The sequence below is a fragment of the Nomascus leucogenys genome, chromosome 24, assembly GCF_006542625.1.
Source record: "Nomascus leucogenys isolate Asia chromosome 24, Asia_NLE_v1, whole genome shotgun sequence".
Taxonomy (NCBI): domain Eukaryota; kingdom Metazoa; phylum Chordata; class Mammalia; order Primates; family Hylobatidae; genus Nomascus; species Nomascus leucogenys.
This window is the reverse complement of record NC_044404.1, coordinates 17644450-17669557: the sequence shown is the minus strand read 5'-3', so window position 1 is coordinate 17669557 and position 25108 is coordinate 17644450. Positions and strand designations below refer to the sequence as shown.

The 25108-nt window shown below is 53.9% G+C and overlaps 1 protein-coding gene across 8 annotated transcripts in view; it reads right to left on the bottom strand.

Annotated features, from left to right (window-relative positions):
• The window catches only part of ARHGEF10L (Rho guanine nucleotide exchange factor 10 like), a 160984-nt gene that overhangs the window by 94876 nt on the left and 41000 nt on the right, over window positions 1-25108 (bottom strand). For 7 of the 8 annotated variants that reach the window (XM_030805147.1, XM_030805149.1, XM_030805151.1 and 4 more), the window contains exons 2-6: window positions 24187-24266; window positions 17108-17293; window positions 16276-16309; window positions 2952-3043; window positions 1580-1663 (exon numbers count right to left, since the gene is read on the bottom strand). In XM_030805147.1, the coding sequence (XP_030661007.1) occupies window positions 1580-1663; window positions 2952-3043; window positions 16276-16309; window positions 17108-17293; window positions 24187-24223 (433 nt within the window). In that variant the 5' untranslated portion in view covers window positions 24224-24266. Of the gene's footprint in view, window positions 1-1579; window positions 1664-2951; window positions 3044-7471; window positions 7536-16275; window positions 16310-17107; window positions 17294-24186; window positions 24267-25108 lie in introns of those variants that run through there. The other variant, XM_030805154.1, reaches the window with a different exon arrangement.

The window sequence follows — 25108 nt, the reverse complement described above, 5'->3', positions numbered from 1 at the left end:
CCTGCTGAGCCCACATCAGCCCCAGGCAGGCCAGTGCTGGGACCCTCGGCAGGCATAACACTAACAACAACAGCAACAGCGGCCCTGTGTGAAGAGCGTCTCCAAGAGCCCGCCCCGCACTGAGCTCTTTGCAGCCTTGTTGCAATTGATCCTCCCACAGCCCAGCATATGGGGATCCTGGGGTAGGTATTGTGGTCCTCATTTGCAGGCTCAGAGCTAGGGTGCAAACACAGGCTGTGTGACACCCAGGCCATGAACATGCCACATCCTCCCAGACCCTGAGGACAGTGAAGACCGGGGCCAGGGACTTAGAAGCTTGATTGAATTCAGGTGGGAAATAGCCCCGCAGCTGCTTAGACCTCCCAGCTCTGGGACTTTCCTAAGACTCCTTTGCCTCCTAATACAGTGGGAATCCATCGCTCCCTGGACTCAAGTGAGCTACAAACAGGAAAATGTGCTCCAAGCATATCCCAGGCTTGCTAAAAGGATAAGCATATCCTTGGCCCGTGTGTCCCCGTTCCTAAGACAGGAGTCAGGAGTGTGGCTCTGGGGCCCTCGGGCCTTGCCGTGTTGTCTGTGTGTCTCTCCTATTGTGCTTTGTGCTGTGCAAGGATGGTAAGAGCTGCCCCATCAGACTCAGAGCTCCTCAAAAGCAGGGGCTGTGCTTCCCCATTGGACGGAGAGCCCCTGAAAACAGGAAGAATCGCATAGTAGGAAAAGAAGTCGTCTGTTCAAATCCTGGCTGTGTGCTCTGGGGGCTGGTGATTTAACCTCTTCATCACGGGAGCCATAAATAAGCCTGGCCCTGCTGACCTCACGGGGTCGTGGGATCAGTGGGAATCAAATGTGCCTCATCTGTCATAAAATGCCACTCAAATCCTCCTGGGGTAAGGGACAGAGCATTGAACTTGGGGTCAAAATGACCCACATTCAAATCCTAGCCCTGCCTCTGCCGTTCCCTTGTCTGTAAAATGAGAACGTAACATCCCAAATCAAAGTCTTGAAGCCGTTACATGATTGAAAATATGCTTGGCCTAACGTGTTCAAGCAAAGACGGCTCTTCCTGTTAACTGGCAATGAACAGTCCTCTCTCCCATCAGGTGAGTTCCAGCAAGACTTGCCCCAGCCCCGCCCCATCTCCCCTCTGCGGCCACAATCGCCTGCCTGCCTGCCCACCTCAGCCCTCAACCCAGAGCAGGGCGCAGGGCTTTGCAAAGCTTTATCTGCTTCACCCGTTGAGTGTAACAGTCTGTCATCTTCCCCAACAGCCCCGGAAAGACTGGAGCATGGCCCCATTTTCCTGAGGGAGGAATCGAGGCTTGGAAAGGTGATTACCTGCCCGGGGACCCACAGCCAGAGCATGGCCCTGCCCATGATGCCCAAGCCCTGCCCGGCCCCAGTGGCCACGCCCTCAGCCATCTCCAGATTCTCCCCAATGACTACAGTTGTTTCTAAAGACAAGAAGGAGGGGCACTTGGCCAGGTGGGGACAGAAGGAAACAGAAGGAGACAACCCTCTCCGGTCCCAGCCTCCCTCCCCTGTCCCCAAGAGAAACAGGGAAGCACTGCAGACATCATACCAGGCTGATGCGCATCTGGGCTCTCGCAGGGGACGTCGTCATAAATCACATCCTCTTCCAGGGCGGGGAAAGTGAACCGGTCGACTGGGAGGGAAGAGGGGAGAGAGAGCACCAATGCCGGCTGTGGCAGCCTGGCCAGAGGTGCTGCAGATGACATCAGGACTGCACCAGCTGGTGGCACGCAACACCCTCCTTTCTGCCAGCCCAGACCAGCCCTCAGCCCCGCCAGCTGCTCTCAGGGGATGCCGGCTCCCCCACTTCTCCCCGCCCCCCCACCCCCTCCAAGGCGCCCTCCCAGTGACCGCACAGACCCCACCTGGCTCCCTGCTGCCCGCAGGCCCGCCCATCTGGCTAATGGACAGCTGCTCCTGTCCCCTGCAGGGAGCATGATGCAGTCCAGCACCTGTGCCCTGGCCCTAGCATCCTCAGTCACCCAGGACCCCAGGGCTAGCCCCTCGTCACTGAGCAGTACTAGGATTTGGAAAACCAGTCCCCACCCCTGATGGGAGCCGGTCCTCGACCCACAGGCCTTCCAGGAAGAAGTCACGAGACCCACTGGCCTGTGATGCTTCCCTAGGTCCTGGGGCCCCTAGAGCCCTGTCAGAGACCTCTTTTCCTCCCCACACCAGCTCCCAGGCCTGCCCACCTCTCTCTAGGCCCCTCGTTCCCACCCTCAGACTTCCTGTCCTACAAGACCACGATAGCCTCCCAGCAGACTCCACCCCTGCCCACCTGGTCTCCTACACTGCCCCCACCCCAGTGCAACGGGACAGAAAGGCAAAGGCAGCCACATCACTGGCCTTCCTTCTGTGGTTTCCTATTGCCTTGAGAACCTTAAGCACTGCCTCTGGGACCCTGAGGAGCTGCAGGGCCCGCAGCCACACCTCACCCCGTAACGCTCCCCCACACCCCACAGATGAGGCCCTTGCTGCTTCCCGGGAGTCAGGGGTCCTCCTGCCCTCAGGCCCTTGTACAAGCTGGCCCCTCTGTCTGGGACCCTCTTTCCCCCACCCCTGCTGCCTCCCTCTCTTTCTGCAGGGCTCTTCTGGGCAGGCACCTTCCCATGGCAAGGTGTCTGGTTCTGTTAACAGAGGGACCTCATTCTGGTCCCCAGGGCACTCCCACCACTGGGCCACCCTGGCCTGTTGTGGGAACTTCGTATTTGGGGAGCAGATGAAAAACTGGGTGTGTCAACTGATCCTGGATCTTGGCTTTTGGGGGCAGTGGTTGGTCCTCCAGGGCCACAGCAGCCCCCAGTGAGGATGAACCCTGGGCTCACAGGAGCCCACATCAGCTCTCTTGGGTTAGGGAAGACTAGAATATCCTGGAGCTTGTTACCTGGGGTGGGCGGTGGGCCAGAGGGGAGACTTACTGCGACGGGAACTCTTCCGCTTCCAGCTGGAGTGCCGGGCCCCGGAGAAGGCTGTGTCCCCTGCATCCCCATTGCTCACCCAGGCTGGCACCCTGTGGGCAAGAGACGGCACTGCAGAGGTGTCCAGAGGTGGCCCCCAGAAGCCTCTGGCAGCCCCTCACCTGGTCAATGGGACATGCTGGGCAAAAGTGGGCTGAGGGCCAGGCTGCTGGGGAGACCTGAGGTGGAGCTGGCCTCAGACAAGCCCCCAGGCTCCTCATCTTTAAAAGGCATGCACAAGGCTGGGCCGGCACTTCACGAGAGCATAAAGATCAATGGTGTCCACAGTGATAGGCACCTAGCACTCTCCGCAAGGGGGCTGTCTCGTCTCTCCCCAGTGCAGACTCAAAGGGAACCTCCACCTCTCCACTCTCCCACATACAACAGAAGGGGCAGGCTGGGGGATCCCTGCCTCTTGCAAGAAACAAGGACTTGGCTGGGCACAATGGCTCATGCCTGTAATCACAGCACTTTGGGAGGCCGAGGCAGGTGGATCACTTGAGGTCATGAGTTCAAGACCAGCCTAGCCAACATGGTGAAACTCCGTCTCTACTAAAAATACAAAAATTAGCCAGGCATGGTGGTGCATGCCTGTAGCCCCAGCTACTCAAGAGGCTGGTAAACAAGAATCACTTGAACCCAGAAAAGGGAGGTTGCAGTGACCCAAGATCATGCCACTACACTCCAGCCTGGATGACAAAACGACACTCCGTCAAAAAAAAAAAAAAAAAAAGGAAAAAGAAACAAGACTTGCGAAGCTGCAAAAGACTATATGTGGGAGGTAGAGCTTAGTCCCTCATGCACACTTGAGGATGGACTGGCCCAGTGAGTCCCTTCCACAGAGCAGACATGCAAATGGGAAACAGCAGAGAAGCCAGGAGACACGTCCCAAACCAAGAGACCCAGGTGAGCATCTGTAGAGACGCCACGCAGGTGCCATGTGTCCTGATATGACATCATGAAATGGGTACTTCACCTCCGTGGTGTTTTTATCCAAAACCCATAACCCAAGTCTAATCATGGAGAAAACACCAGACAAAACCAGAGTGGGGAACACTGTACTGAATACCTGGCATTACTCCTCAAGACTCTTTTTGTTTTTTGGGGTTTTTTTTGTTTTTTTTTTTGAGATAGAGTCTCGCTCTGTCGCCCAGGCTTCAGGGCAGTGGTGTGATCTCGACTCACTGCAACCTCTGCCTCCCGGGTTCAAGCAATCCTCCCACCTCAGTCTCCCGAGTAGCTGGAATTACAGGCATGCACCACCACACCCAGCTAATTTTTGCACTTTTGGTAGAAATGGGATTTCACCATGTTGGCCAGGCTGGTCTCAAACTCCTGACCTCAAGTGATCCACCCACCTCAGCCTCCCAAAGTGCTGGGATTACAGGCGTGAGCCACCGCACCTAAACATCACTCCTCAATATTCTCAAGGTCATGGAAATCAAGGAAAGACTGAGAAACTGCCACGGGCTGGAGCAGGCTACAGAGACATGACAGCTAAGTGCGATGTGGGATCCCAGACTGGATCCTGGGTGAAAAAATGAACATAAGTAGGAAAACTGATGAAATCCACACAAAATCTGTTTAGTGAATGGTAATGTGCCAACATAGGTCTCAGCTTTGACAACTGAGTACCACACAGTGCCAAGGCCGTGTGAGGTGGTCATAGCAGGGAAGCTGGATGAGGGGTATGTGGAGCTCTATGTACCATCTTCAGAACATCTCTGAAAATCTAAAGCTAGCCGGGCGCGGTGGCTCATGCCTGTAATCCCAGCACCTTGGGAGGCTGAGGCGGGTGGATCACAATGTCAGGAGATCGAAACCATCCTGGCTAACAGGGTGAAACCCTGTCTCCACTAAAAATACAAAAAATTAGCCGGGCGTAGTGGTGGGCGCCTGTAGTCTCAGCTACTTGGGAGGCTGAGGCAGGAGAATAGCGTGAACCCGGGAGGTGGAGCTTGCAGTGAGCCGAGATTGCACCACTGCACCTCCAGCCTGGGCGACAGAGCGAGACTCCATCTCAAAAAAAAAAAAAAAAAAGAAAATCTAAAGCTATTCTAACATGAATTTTTTTTTAAGTCCAGGTTCAAAAAAACAAAACAAAGACCAAAGACCACTTATGCCAACCTAGAGGGCAGAGGCCTTAGACTGTCAAAAGAACAGCGCCATTGCCAAAGAATCAACTTGAACTTCCTGGCACCCGAGCCTGTAGCAGATGAAGAGTAGGACAGTGCAGGGGAAGAGGGAGGGGAGGAGGCTGCGAGGAGGGATCTCTGCTGTTGAGCACCTCCTGTGAGCCAGGCCCTCTGCCTCACCTTCCCAGCACCACACAGGATCCTGGCATCTTCTGCATTCTGCAGGCAAGTAGAAGAACCTGCCGAAGATCACCTGCCAGGGAGTGGCAGGGCCAGACCATGAGGCCAGCTTGCCTGGCTCCCAAGCTGGGCTCTGAGATAGAGAAGGCAATTCTCCCATCTCAGGCTTCCAAGTAGCTGGGACTACAGGCACACGCCACTATGCCCACCTACCTAATTTTTGTATTTTTAGTAGAGACGGGGTTTCGCCATGTTGGCCAGGCTGGTCTCAAACTCCTGACCTCAGGTGATCTGCCCACCTTGGCCTCCCAAAGTGCTGGGAGTGAGCCCACAAGCCCGGCCTGCACATTTAATTTTGCAGGAACACACCGGAGGCAGGTGTTGTTACCCCTATTCTACAGGTGGGGAAACTGAGCCTCACAAAGTTTCAATTACCCAAAAATCACTCAGCTAATTAATGGGAGCTGGGATCTTACACAACCTCTACCTGCAAAGCTTCTATTGTTTCAACCAGACCACCTGGAAGTCAAGAACTTGCATGTAGACATTCACCTACATCACAGGCTTGCTGTGGCAGATGGTTACCTCAACTCTTGCCTGTTTAGCCACCATTTTAAAAAAAAAAAAAAAAAGAGAGAGAGAGAGAGCAGTAGCCCTTGGCACACTCAGAGGCACAAGTTCAAGTCTCCATCTGCTATGGTATGAATGTCTATGTTCCCCTGACAAAAAAGTCCATGTGTTAAAATCCTCACCCCTGAGGTGATAGTATTAGGCGGTGGGGCCTTTGCAGAGGTGATTAGGTCATAAGAGCAGAGCCCCCATGGGTGGGATTAGTGCCCATATAAAAGAGGCCCTAGGGAGCTCCTCTGCCCTTTCCACCATGTAAGGACACAGTGAGAAGGTGCCATCTACGATCAGGAAACGAGCCCTCATCAGACACTGAATCTGCTGGCACCCTGATCTTGGACCTCCCACCCTTGAGAACTGTGAGAAATAAGTTTCTCTTAGGCAGAGCGTGGTGGCTCACGCCTCTAATCCCAGAACTTTGGAAGGTTAAGGTGGGTGGATCACTGGAGGTCAGGAGTTTGAGACCAGCCTGGCCAGTATGGTGAAACCCTGTGTCTACCAAAAATACAAAAATTAGCCAGACATGGTGGTACATGCCTGTAATCCCAGCTACTCAGGAGGCTGAGGTAGGAGAATCACTTGAACCTGGGAGGCAGAGATTGCAGTAAGCTGAGATTGTGCCACTGCACTCCAGCCTGAGAGACATAGCAAGACTCTGTCTCAAAAAAAAAAAAAAAAAAAAAAAAAAGTTTCTCTTGTTTATAAGCCACCCAATCTATGGCATTGTGTTACAGCAGCCCAAACAAACTCAGACACTGTCCAAGAGAAAGCATAACACCCAGCTCCAAGGCTGCAGTGCGCTTTCACCGAAAGAATGCAGTTTAACCAAGAGAACACCAGAGAAAGCACCACGTAAACTGTAAAGGTGACGTGGAGGTGGGCAGAGGCACCACTGGGTGAGGTCAGGCAGCTTCAGGAGGGATTTGGAAACACCTTATGAGCCGACTCATAGGCAGGGGGAGGCTCCTCCTGGCTGCACCTTATCAAAACCCAGTGAGCAACCGGCCCAGGTACTGGCTCTGGTGTCCTGGGCTGGGGAATGGGGGTCCCCACAGCATACAGAGGTCACTTCCTGTCCACCCCCACTACCCAAGTCCCTGACCAGCAAGTGGCACAGCAGCAGTTTGAACCCCGGTGATCTGTCTGTAAAGCCTTGCTCTCAGGACCACCTCCGCTGCCTCCCTAGACTGGAGCAGGTGTTCCTCCGGCCGATGAGATGGGGAAAGGGCTTCCCAGGCAGGGGAAGAGGAATAAAGTTGGGGAAGCAGGGACACAAGCAACGTTCCAGCTCAAGACACGCATGCAAGGAGGGCACAGCAAGAAATGAGGCTGGGGGCGCCTCCTGTACCCATGACCCTCCCTGCTGCCTGCTAAGGCCCCGGACCCACCCTGTACCCAACCGGAGCAGCCTCTCCCAGCCGCTGTCCATGGAAGCCACACAGGGCTGCAGTGTCTAATTCTCCCTTTGAACAAACACTCCTTCAGGGGCCTCCGGGTCATAAAAGAGCCATAAAAACCAATAAGAGGCAATTATCTCACCCTTATCTGAGCTTCCTGCTCTCCTAATGCCTCTCAGCTTGCAAATGAGAGTAAGGCCAGCAACCTGAATGCAAAGGAAAGAAGCTGAATCCATGGAGAGGGGTGCGAGATGGGGAGGAAAAGGCAGACAGACGCAGAGGCAGGGAAGAGAGGAAAGGACCCCTCCCAGCACCCCAAAGCAGCAACCTACATTGCTGGCAGAGGAGTTCAAGTGCACCAGAAGGCCACCTGGTGCGTTTCTGGTCCACAGAGCTCCAAGCACCTTTGTGCCCCACCTCTTCTTTCTCCAAAGAGCAGCAGGGCAGGGAGGGGTAGGTCCCCGTGTGCCACCACGCTTGTCTTTTTTTTTTTATTTTTAGTTGAGACAGGGTTTCACCATGCTGGCCAGGCTGGTCTTAAACTCCTGACCTCAGGTGACCCACCTGCCTCGGATCCGCCTAGTACTCCCAAAGTACTGGGATTACAGGCGTGAGCCACCATGCCGGGCCCCCAGCCTATTTTAAAGATAAGAAGCCCCACTCCAGAGAATGGCACCCGCCACCCCTGCAGGGGCTGGTACAGGCCCCAGTTTCTCCGTGAAGCTCCAAGTGTCCCTTCCCAAAGGCTGCACCATGTGGGTGGTCGGGGAGGAGACCCCCAAAACCAGAACAAGCTAAGGATTCCTGGCCAGCAGGGTCCACGCGCACAGGCATTCTGAGGCCCTTGCCAGGACAAGGCATAACAAATATGAGAAAGGGAAGAATGTCACCTTTGGGGATGGGACTAGAAAGGACTGGAATGATATTTGCCTTATAAGGCCTCAAGGAAAACCCAAGCTGCAGCACAGGGAGGGACAGGACAGGAGAGTTTGCGTAGGACAGCCCCACAGAGTGTCACCGCCCGCCTCGGAAACTCACCCCAGCATGATGGCCCGATCAAGAGACACAAAGGAAAGGGAAGAACACGCAGCCCAGGTTCAGCCTGCTGCTGGGTCTCTTTTTGGCCCTGGCCACTTGACCTGGTTGTACAGCATGTCAAAGCTGAGGACCTTAGAGAACATCTGGCTTGGCTGCCCACTAGAGTCAGTAGGGCACCCCTAGAAGATGTGGGTGCCAGGGCCCCTGCCCCAGAGACTCTGACTGTTGGTCAGGGGTGAGCTCCCTGCGGGCTCCAGCATGCAGCCAGGGTTGAGAACCAGGGCTCCGAGGCGTGAGGGGGGAAGCAGCAAACACTCCGGGGCCACGACCTGGGATATGACTGTGGCTCAGCCACTTGGCTGTGTGCACCGGGACAAGTTACTGAATGTGGACCAGAGTGAAGTATCAGTCCTACTTCCAGCTGTGAGGATTCATTGAGATGATGCAGATAAAGCACTTAGCATTTCTCTATGCCTCAGTTTCCATAGCTACAAAATGAGGCAACGCTACCTCCCTCGCAGGGTTCTGGTACGGAGTAAATAAAGAAGTCATGTAAATCCCCTGGCACAGGGGCTGGCACGTGGTATGGCATCGTGTGTGCTGCTTCCCTGCCCCCTCCTTCCCTCCGCCTCTCCTCGAGGCACGGGGGCCTCACCTGCATGTGTTCCCTCTTCCCTCTGTGGCCGCCCATCCTGCGTACAGAGGGCTTCCAGGACCCAGTGTGTCTGTCCTGTGCCACCCCACACATGGTCACAGATCCCCTTATTGGATGAGTAGACAGCAGTGAGAAGCCCCCCAGGGGAAGTCTCGGAGCGGCCCTCAGGTGGCATCATATCACAGACCTCAGCAGGGAGCGAGCATCGAGGCCTCTGGGGAACCATCTCCCATCGAGGCCTCTGGGGAAGCATCTCCGTACAACTGACCCCCACACACATGCTGGGCCAAAGCCCAGCCTCTGGCCTCCTGCTCTGTGGCATATGCACCTCCCTCCCTGACATCTCAGGGGCCCCAGGGCTGGGTCAGACCCGGAGAGGCCCTGTACCCCCAGCAAGAATGTATCGAGAGCTGTGTGGGTTGTTGCAGAACAATACAAGTTCCCCTGGGGAAATGCTCATGATATGTAATTAGCTTTAAAAAAAATTAAAAAGGTGAGCCTCGAAACAGCAAGTGCAATAAACCACAGTTCTATAAAAAAAATTATGCATACTTGTATACGTGCCTAGCAAAGAAGCTGGACAGAAACACACCATGGTAGGATTAAAAGTTGCTTTTAGTCTATCATTTTCTGTACTTTCTAATTTTTCTACAACAAACTGTATTTTTTTAAAAAAGAAAGAGAGAGAGGGAGGTAGGGAGGAGGGATGGACTGATGAGCATCTCAGGTATTGCTAAGCAATGCATTGGCCAGGGAGGGGTCCCTTGTGCCTGGAGTCAGCCCCAGACAGATCCGCACCCTTTGGGGACAGTGACAATGAGCAGCTCACCGAGTAAGCACCCAATCTCTCCCATCTCATTTCATCCCCACCAACAGTGCCATCCGGTGAGTCTCATCACCCCACTTTACAGAGATTAGAAACTGAGGGGGCTGGGTACAGTGGCTCACACCTGTAATCCTAGCACTTTGGGAAGCCAAGGCAGGCAGATCACTTGAGGTCAGGAGATTGAAACCAGCCTGGCCAACATGGTGAGACCCCGTTTCTACTAAAAATACAAAAAAAATTAGCCAGGCATGGTGGCGGGTGCCTGCAATCCCAGCTACTCGGGGGGCCGAGGCAGGAGAATCACTTGAACCCAGGGAGCAGAGCAGAGGTTGGAGTGAGCCGAGATCGCGCCACTGCACTCCAGCCTGGGCGACAGAGACTCCATCTCAAAAAAAGAAAAAGAAAGAAAAGAAACAAAACTGAGGGTTAGGCAGAGAAGCCAAAGAGCACTTCCTGGGTCATGCAGCTAATGTGTAGGGCAGGCAGGATCCAAACCAGCTCTGTGTGGGAGACGGCAGCGCCAGACGGGTTAGAACTCAGGTTCTGGAAGCCAGCTGGGGTTAACTCTGGCTCTGCCCATCTTTCTCTGTGACCTTGGGCTGATGTCATGTCCTCTCTGTGCCAGTTCCCACATCTCTAGAATGCAGATTATATCAGCGCCTGTCCTGTGAGAGTGTTGCAGGGATGAATGGCATTGGGGAGGGAAAGCTCTCAGAGCCCAGCGTGTAAGAAGTGCTGGGTACATTCAGGCCATTATGATCTGGCCCTAGAGCCAAACACACACACAGGCACATAAAAATAACACAGCCTGGCAGAGCATGTCGGCCCCCATCGCAGTCACTCAGTAAAGAGGTGCTGGGTGAAAGGACAGAAGACGCAAGGGAAGGGCAGGGGAATACCGGCCAGTCAGCAGAGCACCATCCTAGATGCATAGAGAGGGCCATAGAGGAAGAGCAAACAGAGCCCCTGGCCTGAGGCTTTGAGCCCAAGCACCACGCCTGCCAGCCCAGCCCCACAGACAAGTCACGCCTTCTCCCGGGTCTGGTCTGCAAAATGGTGCCCACAATAATCTCCTCTTTCCGGGGCTGTCGTGTTAGTTTCCTATGGCTGCTGTAACAGATGACCACGAACTTAGTGACTTACAACACAAATCTATCCTCACAGGTGTGGAGGTCAGAAGGCCATCAAGGGGTTCGCAGGGCTAAAAGCGAGGTTTCGGCAGGGCTGTGCTCTCGCTAAAAGCGAGGTTTCAGCAGGGGCAGCTCCAGGGGAGAAGCCAACCCCCGCCTTTTCCAGCCTCGAGAAGCCACGTGCATTCCTTGGTCACAATCCCATCCTCCATTTCTAAGGCCAGGAGCGTGGCATCTTCCCACCTCTCTCTGACTCTGGCCCTCCTGTCTCCCTCTTGTCACAACCCTTGTGGTGCCACTGGGCCCACGGATAACCCAGGGTCATCTCCCCATCTCAAAACCCCTCACTTAACCACATCTGCCGAGTCCCTTTGCCACGCAACATCACAGATTCACAGGTGCTGGGGATGAGGATGCAGAAATCTCCAAGGGGTGGAAGGGCCATGATTCTGCCTCCCACAGTTGTGAGAATCAAAATGAGGTGTAAACTGTAAAGTCCGTGCACGTGTAGGCTGTTAGTATTGTTGCACCATCTCTGTGCCAGGCACTGGGATAAAAAACAAGTGAGGCAGAGTCCTGCCACTGCAGGGATACAGGGAGGAGCATCACAGGATTCCTTGAAGGCATATTTATACCATGAAGAGATGTGCCAACCAGGTACCCTGGATGCGCCTTTTTCAATGAAGAGGCTGTATGGGTCCTCAAAGGGCCTGGGATCCAAAGGTCCTGGCTCTGAATGGAAACTGGGAGCCCTTGTTTCTACCCTTGGAGGAGGAAAAGAAGGAAAGAAAACACAAAAACCAGCTTTTCCAATTTAGGGATTTGGCAAGGGAACTTTAGAGAAAGATTTTTAATGGAAAGGAGGATCTGGTCCCCATAACCCTCCCATGAGGGACTCCACGGGCGGAGAGCCGGTATCTGCCAGGCCTCACATCCCGCATGGACCCTGCGAGACAGGACACAGGAGGCTCAAATGCTCCGGATTTGGGAAACAGCACATGTGAGGAGAAGCCCCGGATTCCAAACAACTCCAGACTAGGTCTGCGGCAATCTGGAAAATCTTGAAGATTTCCTCCGGACACTGCGGACCCACTCCGGCCTTGCTGACCTGCCCTTCTCACGAACCCCTATGTCCCCCACACCCAGCAGTCTCAGAAGCCACAGGCCACCAGCGCCCTGTTTCCATCCTGTGCCAATACTGCTTCGCTGAGCCTGGTCTCCTCTTGGCCTGATCCTCTCAGCCCCTGATACATCCAGGGAGGATGAGTCTCCCTGTCCTCTCCCAGAATCTGACTGCCCCATCCCTTCCCCTGGCTCCAGGCCCCAATGAGAGACACTAGCCAACAGGCAGTACAACCATCTTATCCAGAAAAGCCCAGGAAGGGGTAGGCCAGGTACCTTCAGGGAGCCCATGAGAATCCCTGCGACCCGGGCCAGGAGCCAAAACCCTGACCCACAGAAAAGTGCTGAGGCCACAGGGGCATAAAGGCAAAACTAAACAGGAAAAGCAAACAACTCCAGAGGGGGCCGGAGTCCATGGGGCTATTGCACTCAGAGGTGAGGGGTGCAGGCCTGAGTCCAGGAAAAACAGGAAACCAGTGATCTGCGGCACTCAGGTTTCCCAGACACTGCTGGGTACTCAGGGCTGCTCTTTCAACCACGACCCCCGCAGCGAGAGCTCAGGGTGGACATGAGTGCACGTGCTTCAGAGTCCACCAGGAGAAGCAAACCCTGCGGGCCTCAGTGACAGCTTTGAGGGCAGACAGGCCTAGTCCCAGCCCTGCCATTTACTAGCTCCATGAGATTTGGGTAAATTACTTCAGTTCTCCAAGCCTCAGCTGCTCATCTGCAAAATGGGCATATTCAATAGTCCCTGTCTTCTAGGGCTCCTAGGGGTACAAGTAATAAGATAATATGGGCCAGATGCAGTGGTTCATGCCTATAATCCCAGCACTTTGGGACACCAAGGCAGGAGGATTGCTTGAGCCCAGGAGTTCAAGACCAGCCTGGGCAACAGAGTGAGACCTCCCTCTCTACAAAAAATATGAAAGTTAGGCCGGGCGCGGTGGCTCACGCCTATAATCCCTGCACTTTGGGAGGCCAAGGTGGGTGGATCACCTGAGGTCAGGAGCTCAAGACCAGCCTGGCCAACATGATGAAACCCCGTCTCTACTAAAAACACAAAAAATTAGCTCGGCGTGATGGCACACACCTGTAATCCCAGCTACTCCGGAGGCTGGGCAGGAGAATCACTTGAACCCAGGAGGCAAAAGGTTGCAGTGAGCAGAGGTGGTGCCACTGCACTCCAGCCTGGGCAACAAGAGCAAAACTGTCTCAGAAAAAAAAAAAAAAATAGCCAGGCGTGGTGGCACATGCCTGCAGTCCCAGCTACTCAGGAGGCTAAGGCAGGAGAATCGCTAAAGCCTGGAAGGTCGAGGATGCAGTGAGCCATGATCACACCACGGCACTCCAGCCTGGGCAACAGAGTGAGACCCTGTCTCAAACAACAACAAAAAGAGATAATGTACACAGAGCAGTTAGCACAGCCTGTGGCTCAGCACAGCACCATCAGCACCAGTGAGGTCAGGTGACTCTAGCCATGTGGCCTTGGGCGACACAACCACTCTGCGCTTCCCTTCCCTGGCTTCTGTCTTGGCCTCTACAGCTGCCAGAGTCAGAATCCAATAGAAACCCTATTGATATGCCATTTGTTTGGGGGTAAGGTGGTGGGGTGGTATTCTTTGGTTGGTTTTGTTTGTTTGTTTGTTTGTTTGTTTGTTTGTTTTTGAGACAGAGTCTCGCTCTGTCACACAGGCTGGAGTGAAATGGCACAATCTCGCCTCACTGCAACCTCCACCTCCCAGGTTCAAGCGATTCTCCTGCCTCAGCCTCCCCAGTAGCTGGAATTACAGGCACCGGCCACCAGGCCCGGCTAATTTTTGTATTTTTAGTAGAGACAGGGTTTCATCATGTTGGCCAGGCTGGTTCTTGAACTCCTGACCTCGGTGATCCACCCACCTTGACCTCCCAAAGTGCTGGGATTACAGGCATGAGCCACTTCACCCGGTCTGACATGCTGTTTGTTTTCTCCTTGCTTCCATGGAGACACAGACCCTCCTTGTCCTTCTGTCCATCATTCGTTCAACAAAGACGTCTTTGGCACTCACCCTGTGCCTGCCACTGTGCTAAGCCATGAGGTGTGGCAGCAAACAAAACATCCCCCTCCAAAAAATCAAAAAGTCCCTGTCCCCATAGAGGCAACTGCTGGTAGAGAGACACACCTGCACACCCTTCCGCCCTCACAAGATCTCCGTGTTGGGGGAGCAAAGAGCTGGCTCTTTTTGCTGTGCTCTCATGTCAAGGGAAGGGACCTCACCAGGAATCACGCACCGGGCACTGCCACACAAGGCTCCCCAGGAGGGACCTATGGAACATTCCACCGACTGCTTAGACGCCACTCTCCCAAGAGCTCAGAGATCATCTCTGAGTGGGCAAAAGTCTTTCCTCGAAAAATGTACAATCGGATCATTCCTATGAAGCCAGCCACACTGTCTCATCAGGGACCAGGGCATGAGCTCCTGGAGGCAGGGAAGCACAGTGGCCAAGTGCCTGGCCTCTGTGTCAGAGGGGCCTTGGTCTCTGTTCTGAATGAGCATCTACTTATCTACATGGAACCCTGAGCACATCACCTAACTCCTGGGGTCCCCAGGAGGGTAGCTTGAAGGAAGTGAGTGTGCTGACCACCCTGTGTGCCAGCCTTGTACCTCTGCTCAGGGCTTCCTCAGCGGGCACTCCCCCTGCCCCTCTGCCATCCTGAATGGAGAATTTCCACTCACTTGCTGAGCCAGGACCTGGCCCAGAAGTCTTCCCTGATGGCCCCATCCTTGCTCCCCTCCAGTCAGTGTCCCAGCTCCCTGGGCATCCGTCTCTGTCCCACTCTGACACATCTGCATCTCCCACCAGACTGAGTTTCTCCACAGCTTCACCCCTGGCCCACCCTGGAGATATAAACCCTTGGAAGATTGCAGCCATCACGGCCCTTCCCAGCCCAGGTGCAGGACGAATGGCTGCTGATTCATTTCAGGTCCCTAATCAGGGAGGAGAGGCTGGCCCCTAATTCTGACCTTAATTACATAGTAGCAAGCTCAGCAGAAACCCTCCCCAAGTCCACCCACTCTGGACAGCAAATGAGCACATGAAGGACTTCTCCTCCGGGGGCCTGGGCCTGCAACCTGCATCTCTGAAACCTCCCGTTGGGTGACACCAACCTGAGAATTAGCCCCTCTTGCTCAGTTTGGGGCACCCCAGGAAGACAAAGCAGGGCTCAAACATGCCTCCCCTCACCAGGGTAGTGAGGATTTAAACTCGGGGTTCCAGATGCTTGGGCCATTCATTTGGAGCCTAGACCTCTCCACGGCTTAGGCAAGGAGGCTCTAAGCACCTGGTCCTGAGAGGCCCCAGCTCCCACCACCTCCAGTTGCCCAATTACCCTTCCAACCCAGACCTAACTTGCAGAAGACAAAGAAGAACTGTGATAAAAAGCAAATGCCTCGATTAGGCACCTACCACGAGGCTGGGCATCTTACCCGATGGCCCATTTTACAGATGAGAAAACCAAAGGGGGACTTGACTGACATGAGGACCTGTGGCCAGTGTGGGGGCCACAGCCAAGACACAGGCCCTCACCCCAACATCCAGGCTCCTAACCACTAGGCTACACTGCCTCTGACAGGCTCCCAGGCACAGAGGGCAGGGTCCCTAACAGCAACTGTCATAGGAATGGGAATGATACTAGCAAGACAAATGGCAACTGCAAAAATAATTACAATGGGCTGCACCCCCCAACCCTCAAACCCTCCCAACCTCCCCCACTACACACAGACACACACACACACACACACACACACACACACACACTGGGGACCCTCCAGCCGTTCGCTTCTCCAAGACAAACCCAACAGAGGGGGTGCTCTCATTGTTTCCCTTTCAGCCTTGAACAGACTGACACTTGGAGAGTTTCTGTGACTCCTCCAAGGCTACATAGCTAGGAAGGGACAGAGGTAGGGTTTGGAGCCAGGCCTGCCTCCTGCGGTTTCAGAGGTTTGTGGGCAAAATAAAAGAAAAAGTACCATGAGTTTCTGGAACTGACCTCTTCCCCCAGGGCACAGGGCCTCAGTGAAATGCCTTCCTCCTTAGCCAAAGACAGTCCTCTGGGCCTCAGCTCCACCCCATCCCCACCCACTGCCCGGTGTCTCCCCGTTTCCAACCGCCAAAGCAAAAGAGCAAGGTTCACTTACTCTGTGCCGGGTGGGGCAGCTGCTGGGTCTAGGTCTGCAAAAGAAGAGCAGACAGAGAGCCTGTGAGGCCAGAGGCTGGCCCCAAGCACTCGGGCCTTCCCCGCCCCTTTCCCAGCCTCCCCAGGGGCGCCGCAGACAGGGCCTGGCCAGTCTGGGTGCCTGCTGAGCCCCGCCTCCCTCCCCCAGCCCTGGCTCAGTCCTCAGCTCCCTTACCTGGCCTGCACCACCCCCACCCACCCCGTGGCCCACTTCCAAACTCCAGCCAGAACCCTCGGCAGCCACCCCGCCTGCTCTGGGCCTGCCCTCCACCCCCAGCTGCTCCAGGAGCCCGCTGTCCCCAAGCCTGCAGGAAGTTCCAGCTGGTCCAGTCCCCAGATTCTCTCTCAGATAACAGACTCTAAGAGCCCAGAAGCTGCCATTTAACACCAGCTTATCAGGGCCCTCCTGCCCCCCAGGGTTGCCAGCTCCCCAAGGCAGACAGGAGAGGGGACCTCTGGGAGGCTGCTCTTCTGGCTGGTGTGGATTCTTTAGGAGAAGCTGCAGGGAGGACTTCAGAGACGCAAGCTCTGGGCAGCAACTGTCTCCAAAGCAAAACTCAGGCCAACCACTTCCATTTACAATGTGCCAAAGTGCGCCAGATGTTGCAGGAATGCTAGGAATTTCCAGTTCCCAAGGGAAGCCATAGACTGCAGCTTCTTCCCACTGGCTTTTCCCTTCCTGCTTTCTGGGGACAGCGGAGGGGCCACCAGGCATCCCTGAGAGCCTGGAGCTTCCGCCCAGTTCTCTATGCTCCCTCTAGCCCCAGGACCGGAAGTTCCCAGAAACATCTTACCAGTGACAGGGATGGAGTCCAAGTGGATCAGTGGGGGGTCTGTGTCCCTCTCAGGAGCAAGGCTGGGGATGCCCAGGGCTGTGCTGGTGTCCTCTTCATCATCACTGTCGTCAAACTCAAAGGCCTCTCCTGGGTCGTCCTCTGCCTCGGAGGAGGGACCTGGGGCTCCTGGAACCCGCCGATCTCCTGGAAGAGAGGAGGAGTTGGCCAGGCTGCAGGATCTCCGAGGTTTGGTCAATGGAGAGATGGCTGGGGTAGGTGGGCATGGGCTGGAACTGGGTGAGCACCTCGGGTCTGAGCCAGGGGATGAGAGCCATCAAACTCAAGCCACATGGCCCTACAGTGCTGGTAAGGCCGGGGGGAGGGGGTTGGGTTAGGTCTCTAAGCAAGTGGCAGTTGAGGGAGGGAAGGGAGTGTGCTCCCGGGGTGAGCCTGTGCACCTCAGTACTTCAATGTATATCTTTCCTCTTCTTATTTCCTGTTTCCCTGTTTTGTGAGCAAGGGGTCTTTTTAAATGTGTGTATATGCGTGAGCACAAGCTTATTATATGTTTCTGTATTGATGTGTCTGTGTGCTTTGTGTGTGCAAATGAGCACAGACAGGCACATCCTTCCAGCTGCACTTTATTTGGTATGTGCAACAGCATGAAACACAGCTGCCTGGGAATGCCTGGGAATGCCTGGGCCTGGAGACAGCCAGCTTGCAGGTACTAGGGCACAGACTGGCTGGGGCAGGGAAAGGCACCAAGCTCCCAGCATGGAGGTCAGCTTGCTAGGCCTCATTCCCTGCTGTTCCCCTCCTGGGGGTCCCCCTTCATGACTATGAACTCCTGTCCTCCTCGCCCATTAAAGCTCAACTCAAACAGAGAGACCCTCCCCGCCTACCCTACTACAGGAGGCGTGGCCTCTCCTTCTCTGCCCTTGCCCCTTGTTTGTACTCCCCACCAAGCTCGGATCCCTGAGAGCAGACATCTCACCTGTCTGTCCCCTCTACTGTGGGGTCCTGGACTGGCCCAGACTAGGAGCTCAGCCACTTTTGTTAAATGAGTGAGGGGAGGAATTCTCTATCGTAGAGAGCACGAGAAGCCATTTCCAGCCATTTCACCACATGGAGGTTCCCCAGTCCTCTTCCTAGAAGACTTTCTTCCTAAACTCTGGGCTGAACGGAACTTCAGGAGTTCAATAACTCCATCCCCTACCTTATGCAAACCCACTGCAAAACCAACAGGCAGTTTGGTTCTGTTTTTAAACATCTGCCAAGCTGACCACCCTAAGCAGCCCTCTCGTGGGCACATGCCACACAGCTTAGGCATGAGCTCTGTGCTCACATGGCCCTGTCTGAGCTCCCTGCTAGCTGTGTGGTTCTGAGCAAGTCACTTTGGCTCTCTGAATCTTGGTTTTCTCTGCAAACTGGAAAATAAAAACAGCACATTCCCCACAAGGCTGACATGACCATCAGCTGAGCTGCAGCTCAGGGTTTCTCGACCTTGGTACAATTGGTGCTTGGGACTGAATGATTCTTTTTGTGGGTGGAGAGGGGGGCTGTCCTGTGCACTGTAGGACGATTAGCAGCATCCCTGGCTTCTACACCCTACAGGCCCAGGGGACCCTCCAGCTGTGACAACCAAAAATGTCTCCACACATTGCCATATGTCCCCCTGGAGGGTAAAATCACCACTATCAGAGAACCAGTGGGTAGGAGTAGCCCTCGGCACAGTGCCTGTATATGTAAGGATTATGACAACAACAGCCTCAGATCCTTGAGGACAAACAGGATTTTCTAGCCCATGGGTCTGCGGACCCAGCTCTACCAAATGTTCAATAAACATTAGACGGATGGATGAGTGATGGGTGAGGAGGTGGCTGGCACAGAGAGATGGACAGATGGGCCAGCAGATGAACAGATGGACAGATGGACATATCTGATTCCAACAGTCTCTTGGACTAGAAAAATCCAATCACTCCCCTACAATGACCTGGAGGTTCCCAGAGCATAATATTTTGGGGGCAGATGTAGGAAACCCCTTCTTCAGCTGCTTGACTGCAATGGAAGCCCAGAGCACGCCCTCCCTCCCCAGAATGAGAAGTACCCAACTTCCTCTGAGGTCGCAGAGGAGGAGACACAGCCGCTCCTCCTGGGCTTTGGGGATCCCACAGGCCAGGTCAGCAGGGGTGGACTCTGGGCAGCGATGTGGCCTGTAGAGCAAACTCCTTCCCCAGGTGTCAAGAAACAAGTCCTGAGAGAGCCTGAGCTGTGCCCATGGGCAGCTTCCTGATCCAGCCTCGGGATCACCTACATTTACCCAAGACCCCAGAGACAGAAGCAAAGCAATGTGCCCACAGTCAGCAGCTAAGAGGATGGGGATGGACTGGAACCCAGCTCCATTCACCCTCCATACTCTTCTACTAAGCCCTCAGACATTCTGCCCTGCGCTGACATAAAGGGCTTGGGTGGGAGCTGGATCTGTGGTTTTCAGATGCAGTTCCCAACCCCTGGTAGCTCATAAGTTCAATTAGGGGATTCCCAATCAGCATTTCATTCGGTGTTTGGATTGGTAGCTTGTTTTGTTTCAGATGTTTCTAAACATTGTATTCTAATATTAATAAAATCATATGGGGTATTCTTTTTGATATTATAATACCAAATAAAATACATTTGGTATTGAATTATTTCCGATGTTTAAAAAATAATGTATTGTGATACTAATGAATTCACCTTGGTAATTTCGATATTGGTTTTGACACTTCTGTTTCAGTTACATATACACATTGGGTAGGGGTGTGTGTGTGTGTGTGTGTGTGCACGCACATGTGCACATGTGTGTAGAATCTTCTGCTCATCCCTTGCTCCCTCCACTCCAGCCACATTGATCTCCTTCCTGTACCACAAATGTGCCAGGCATGCTCCTGCCTCAGGACCTTTGCACTTGCAGCCTCAGGGCCTAGCACATTCTTCCCGCGAGTATCTTCTCCTGCTCTCCCCTCTTTCAGGTGTTTACTGCACATCATCTCTCTGCATGCTGTGGCATCTCTACTGCACACTGCCACACAGACCTGCTGAGACTCCCAGTTTGCCCTGCCTACTTTACCTTTCTCTATGGCTGCCATATGCTATTTGTGTTGCTGTCTGTCTCCTCTACTTGAATATAAGCTTCACGAGGGCAGGTATTTTTGTCTGTTTTGTTTGCCGTTGCATCCTCAGCATCTAGTGCAATGTCCAGCATATAGTAGGCACATGATAAGCATTTGTGAAACACACACACACACACGTACCCCTGCTGTCATGTCTACGGGTGGCAATTTTCAAAGTTTAAAACATAGGCTGGGTGCTGTGGCTCACACCTGTAATCCCAGCACTTTGGGAGCCTGGGGCGGGAGGATGGCTTCAGCTCAAAAGCTTGTGACCAGCCCAGGTAACATGGTGGGACCTTGTCTCTACTAAAAATGAGAAAATTAGCCGGGTGTGGTAGCATACACCTGTAGTCCCAGCTACTTGGGAGGCTGAGGTGGAGGGATCACTTGAACCCAGGAGTTCAAGGCTACACTGAGCCATGATTGTGCCACTGCACCTCAGCCTGGGTGACAAAGCGAGACTCTGTCTCAAAAAAAATAAACAAAAGTAAAAATTTTTTGATAATTTTAAAATCAGCTGGGTGTGGTGGTATGTGCCTGCAGTCTCAGCCACTCAGGAGGCTGAAGCTGGAGAATGGCTTGAGCCCAGGAGTTTGAGGCTACAGTGAGCCATGATCACATCATTGTACTCCAGCCTGGGTAACAGAGCAAAATCCTGTCTCAAAAAAAAATTTATTAAAATACTGGAATAAATGACCACAAAGTCCCTACCTGCTATTTTGGGAGTACCAGATACAGGCCCATCCTGACTTATACAGGGTTTTCTTAGCCTCTCAGTGCCCACTGGTCCTTGCCCAAGTGAATCTGCTGGGCAGGGAGTGGGGGTGGGGGTCTCCCTTTATACATGGATGGTGTCACTACAGTGACTAAGGTTTTAGAGTCAGACCACCTGGGTTCAGCTCAGACTCCAGCTCACCCAGGTACCAGCTGGATGAGTGTCAGGTTATTTGACCCCCTCCCAGTTTCCAGATCTGTACAATGAGGACGGTAACAGCAACTACCTCACAGGGTTGTTGGGAGGATGGAATGAATGAACATAAATAAAGCACCTGGTGCAGGGTGTGTGCTCACCAAATGTTAGCTCTTCTTACGATGATGATTCTGCTTATTATTATCACCATCGTTACATCATCACTGTCATATTATTACCACCATTATCACTGTTATTATTATGATTATAGCCTTGTCATAGCCCAGTCCCTGCTGCTGCTGCTGCTGCTGGGTGAGAAGGGCAGTCCCCTCCAACTCACAGGCAAGATCCGGCCTCGGGCAACCCTGCCCCCAGCCATGTCCAGGGACTCAGGTCACTTCTACACCTTCTTTTTTTTTTTTTTGAAATGAAGCTCACTCTGTCACCCAGGCTGGAGGACAGTGGTGCAATCACGGCTCACTGCAGCCTCGACCTCCTGGGCTCAAGTGCTCCTCCCACCTCAGCCTCCCAAGTAGCTGGGACTACAGGTATGCGCCACCACACCCAGCTAATTTTTTTTTTTTTTTTTGCATTTTTTGTAGAGACAGAGTTCCACTGTGTTGTCCAGACTGGTCTCAAACTCCTGAGCTCAAGCAAGCCTTCTCAAAGTGCTAGGATTACAGGCGTGAGCCACTTTGCCTGGCCTACACCTCCTCCCTTTAAGAGTAGAAATAGCTTCAGTTACCCATGCATGCAGTGACCAGCTCCCAGCATCCAGTGGGCAGGGAGGGGGAAGGAGAGATAAGACACAGTCCTGGGGCTCGGGGTGGGGAACTGTGAGCTCCCCTCCAGAGCTCACTGTGAGGCTGACAGGGCAGAGCCAGCAGGAGAAAACCTAAAACCTCAGAGACTGAGACGGTGCCGAGAGGAAGGGGCTGGGGCTCTCTGGGGCTTCAGGAAGGGCTTCGAGGATGAGGCTGCCCTTGCACTGAGCCTTCAAGGATGAGAAAAGGCCTGACAGGCTCCAACTAAAGTGTGGATTCCAGGCAGAGGCCACAGCAAAGACAGAGAACAAACACCAAGTGCCCCAGGGGTGCTGAAGACACGCGCAAGGATGAAGAAGGTCATTAGACGGTTGACGAGGTTCGTGGGGAATCCCCTACTCAGGAATTTGAATTTAATTTGGGAAGGTAATGGGAAGCTCTCAGAGAATGAGAAAATGGCAAAGAGCTGGGTTCACCCAGATGATGCTAGCCAGCAATATTAGAAAGAGCTGGAACAACAAATATTTGTCAAATGTTTGCTGAACAGAACAGAATTGACTTAGTCATAAATTTTTTTTTTCTCACGCCCCATGTTCAGGTTCAGGCCTCTTGGTGGGGAGAGGAAAAGGAACAGGCGCCCATGGCAGCAGGGGTGGGATGGGGCAAGGCCATGCATGCTGGGACCCAAATCCCAGTCATGAATTGGAGGTGAGATGTGCTTGTCCCCAAGGCGGCCTTCTATCCTCCCCCCGGGCAATCAGGCATTGCTCCTTATCAGAAGGAAAACTCAGGAGGCCCATCCCAGCACAACTGAGAGCTGAAGGAAGCCCTTCCTAACTGCCTGCACAGGTGGCACAGCCAGAGCTGGTCACTCATGCCTCTGATGTTCCTGGACACACTCGGTCCTTGTGAGAACCAATAGAAGCGAGTCCAGGAGGCGGGAGACCCTGGGAAGCCACCCATCGCCACAGAGAAGACAGGTCTGCTGTGCTGCTCCCCACCCCCCACCCCCCACCCCAGAAGAACCCCAAGGCTCAGGGAGGAGGAGATGCATCATTTGGCTCTGCCAAGGGTGCAGGGCATGGCACACACTGTCTGTCCTGCTGACACCCACGATGATGAGCACTCCCGTCAATGAGCAATTGATTACCCCATGCCCATGCCTGACATATATTTAAACCTTGCAACAGCCCGGGAGGGGGTGTCATTGTCCCCATGTTTACTGATGATGAAACTAAGCCACAGAGACAACATGTCACTTAACCAACCCCACAGTCTAAGTGGCAGGGTCGGGATTCAAACTCAGATGGGGCTGATGACAAAGCCCTCACTCATTACCATCTGCAATTCTGCCTCTCTCATAGTGGTACAAGAGGACAGGAAGCTGCCACCGTGGGTGAAACAGCCCTGGACCCAGTTCCTCCCGGGCGGGGCCTGGATTCCACCTGCAGCATCTGAGGCCCCAGTGCCAGGGTTGCCAAATAAAATACAGGACACAGACTTGAATTTCAGATAAACGACAAATAATTTTGTTAGTATAAGTATAAGTATGTATTTTTCTTTTTCTTTTTTTCTTTTCTTTTTTTTTTTTTTTTTTGAGACAGTCTGGCTCTGTCACCCAGGCTGGAGTGCAGTGGTATGATCTCGGCTCACTGCAACTTCCATCTCCCAGGTTCAAGCAATTCTCCCGCCTCAGCCTCTCGAGTAGCTGAGATTACAAGTGCCACACTATACCCAGCTAATTTTTGTATTTTTGTAGAGATGGGATTTCACCATGTTGGCCAGGCTGGTCCCAAACTTGTGACCTCAAGTGATCTGCCCGCCTCGGCCTCCCAAAGTGCTGGGATTACAGGCATGAGACACCATGCCTAGCTGTATCTTTCTTTTACTTTCTCTTTTTTTCGCTAAATGCGGCAATGCTACCACTGTTCAATGGCCTGACCCTATGGCGCAACCCTCTCCCCCAACCTCAGTTCCTCACCCCTGATTGATAAGCTTCAGCCTGAGACCCCCATGTGTTCACCTCTCTGGGGGATCTCAAGGAGACAGGAAAAGGATTGACCCTTGCCCAGAGCCTCCTCTGTGAGCAGAAAGTTACTTCTATTTTGTAGACAAGGAACGTGAGACAGAGGATGAGGCCCAAGCAGGGCCAGCAGCCAGCAAAGCAGACCTCCCACCCAGCGCCATGCTGCTCCAGAGCAAGGCCCTCCGCTGGCCCCCCGCGGCCCCCTTCTAAGAAGGGATGACAGGGACAGGAAGCCCTGGGTACAGTACCTATGGCAGGCTGTGGAGGAGGGTTGGAGGAAGCCATCAGACAAGGTCCAGCTCAGACCAGCACCGTCCCAGCTACACACCTGTGGAAAGAAGACCAGAAATCGCATTAACTGGAGTCAGGGCTGCAGTTTCAGCCACTGAGACGAGTCACTGGCTCACAACCTGTGCTTCAGCCCGGTGGCTCTCAGAGCGCACGGCAGCCCCAGAAAGGCCCCAGCCTCCAGCCTTCATAAATCATTAACCCATAGAAACACCCACAGCTGTGCAGCCCAAATCCCTCTTCCCAGAAAACCCTGCAGCCACAGATCTTCCTGTTGCCAGTGCCAAGGGACCTGCAGGGACCTGCTGGGTGTCCCTCCTCATCCCCTCTGGCTTACAGGTGAAGCTCTGGCCCCAGAGTCCAGGGTCATGCTCAGTCCCCCACCTTCCAGGAATTGGATCACACCTGACTGTCATAAATGGGGCTGGATACTTCCTCCTCCCGGCTGCCCAGGAAGCATGGGCTCCCTTAGGTCTGCCCACTCCTGCCAGTCCCTTCCGGTGGCCCTGCTGAAGGCCACTCTCACTCTGCCTCTTCCTGTCCCGCCCCACGGGTTGACCAGCAGGCAGGAGGTAACCTGGCCTTGGCACACGGGTGTGAGGAAAGCAACGGCTCCAGAGGCCAATGGCACAAGACAGGGACAGAATCCCAAATGCTCAGCGTGGGGGCACAGTTCCTCCTGGCCCAAGGTGGCACCGCCCTCCCCTCCCCTCACAGTGGGAGCTCACATAAGCAAGAGGCTGACGCCTCCGGTGGGCCTCCTGGGCCCTGGAGCCAACTCTGCCTCCGCTCCCTACTGTCACCTTCAATTGTGTGCTGGGGGCTGTCCTCCTAGACATGCTGTGGAGGAGAGAACGCGCCCCGCAGGGAAAGCACCCAGCC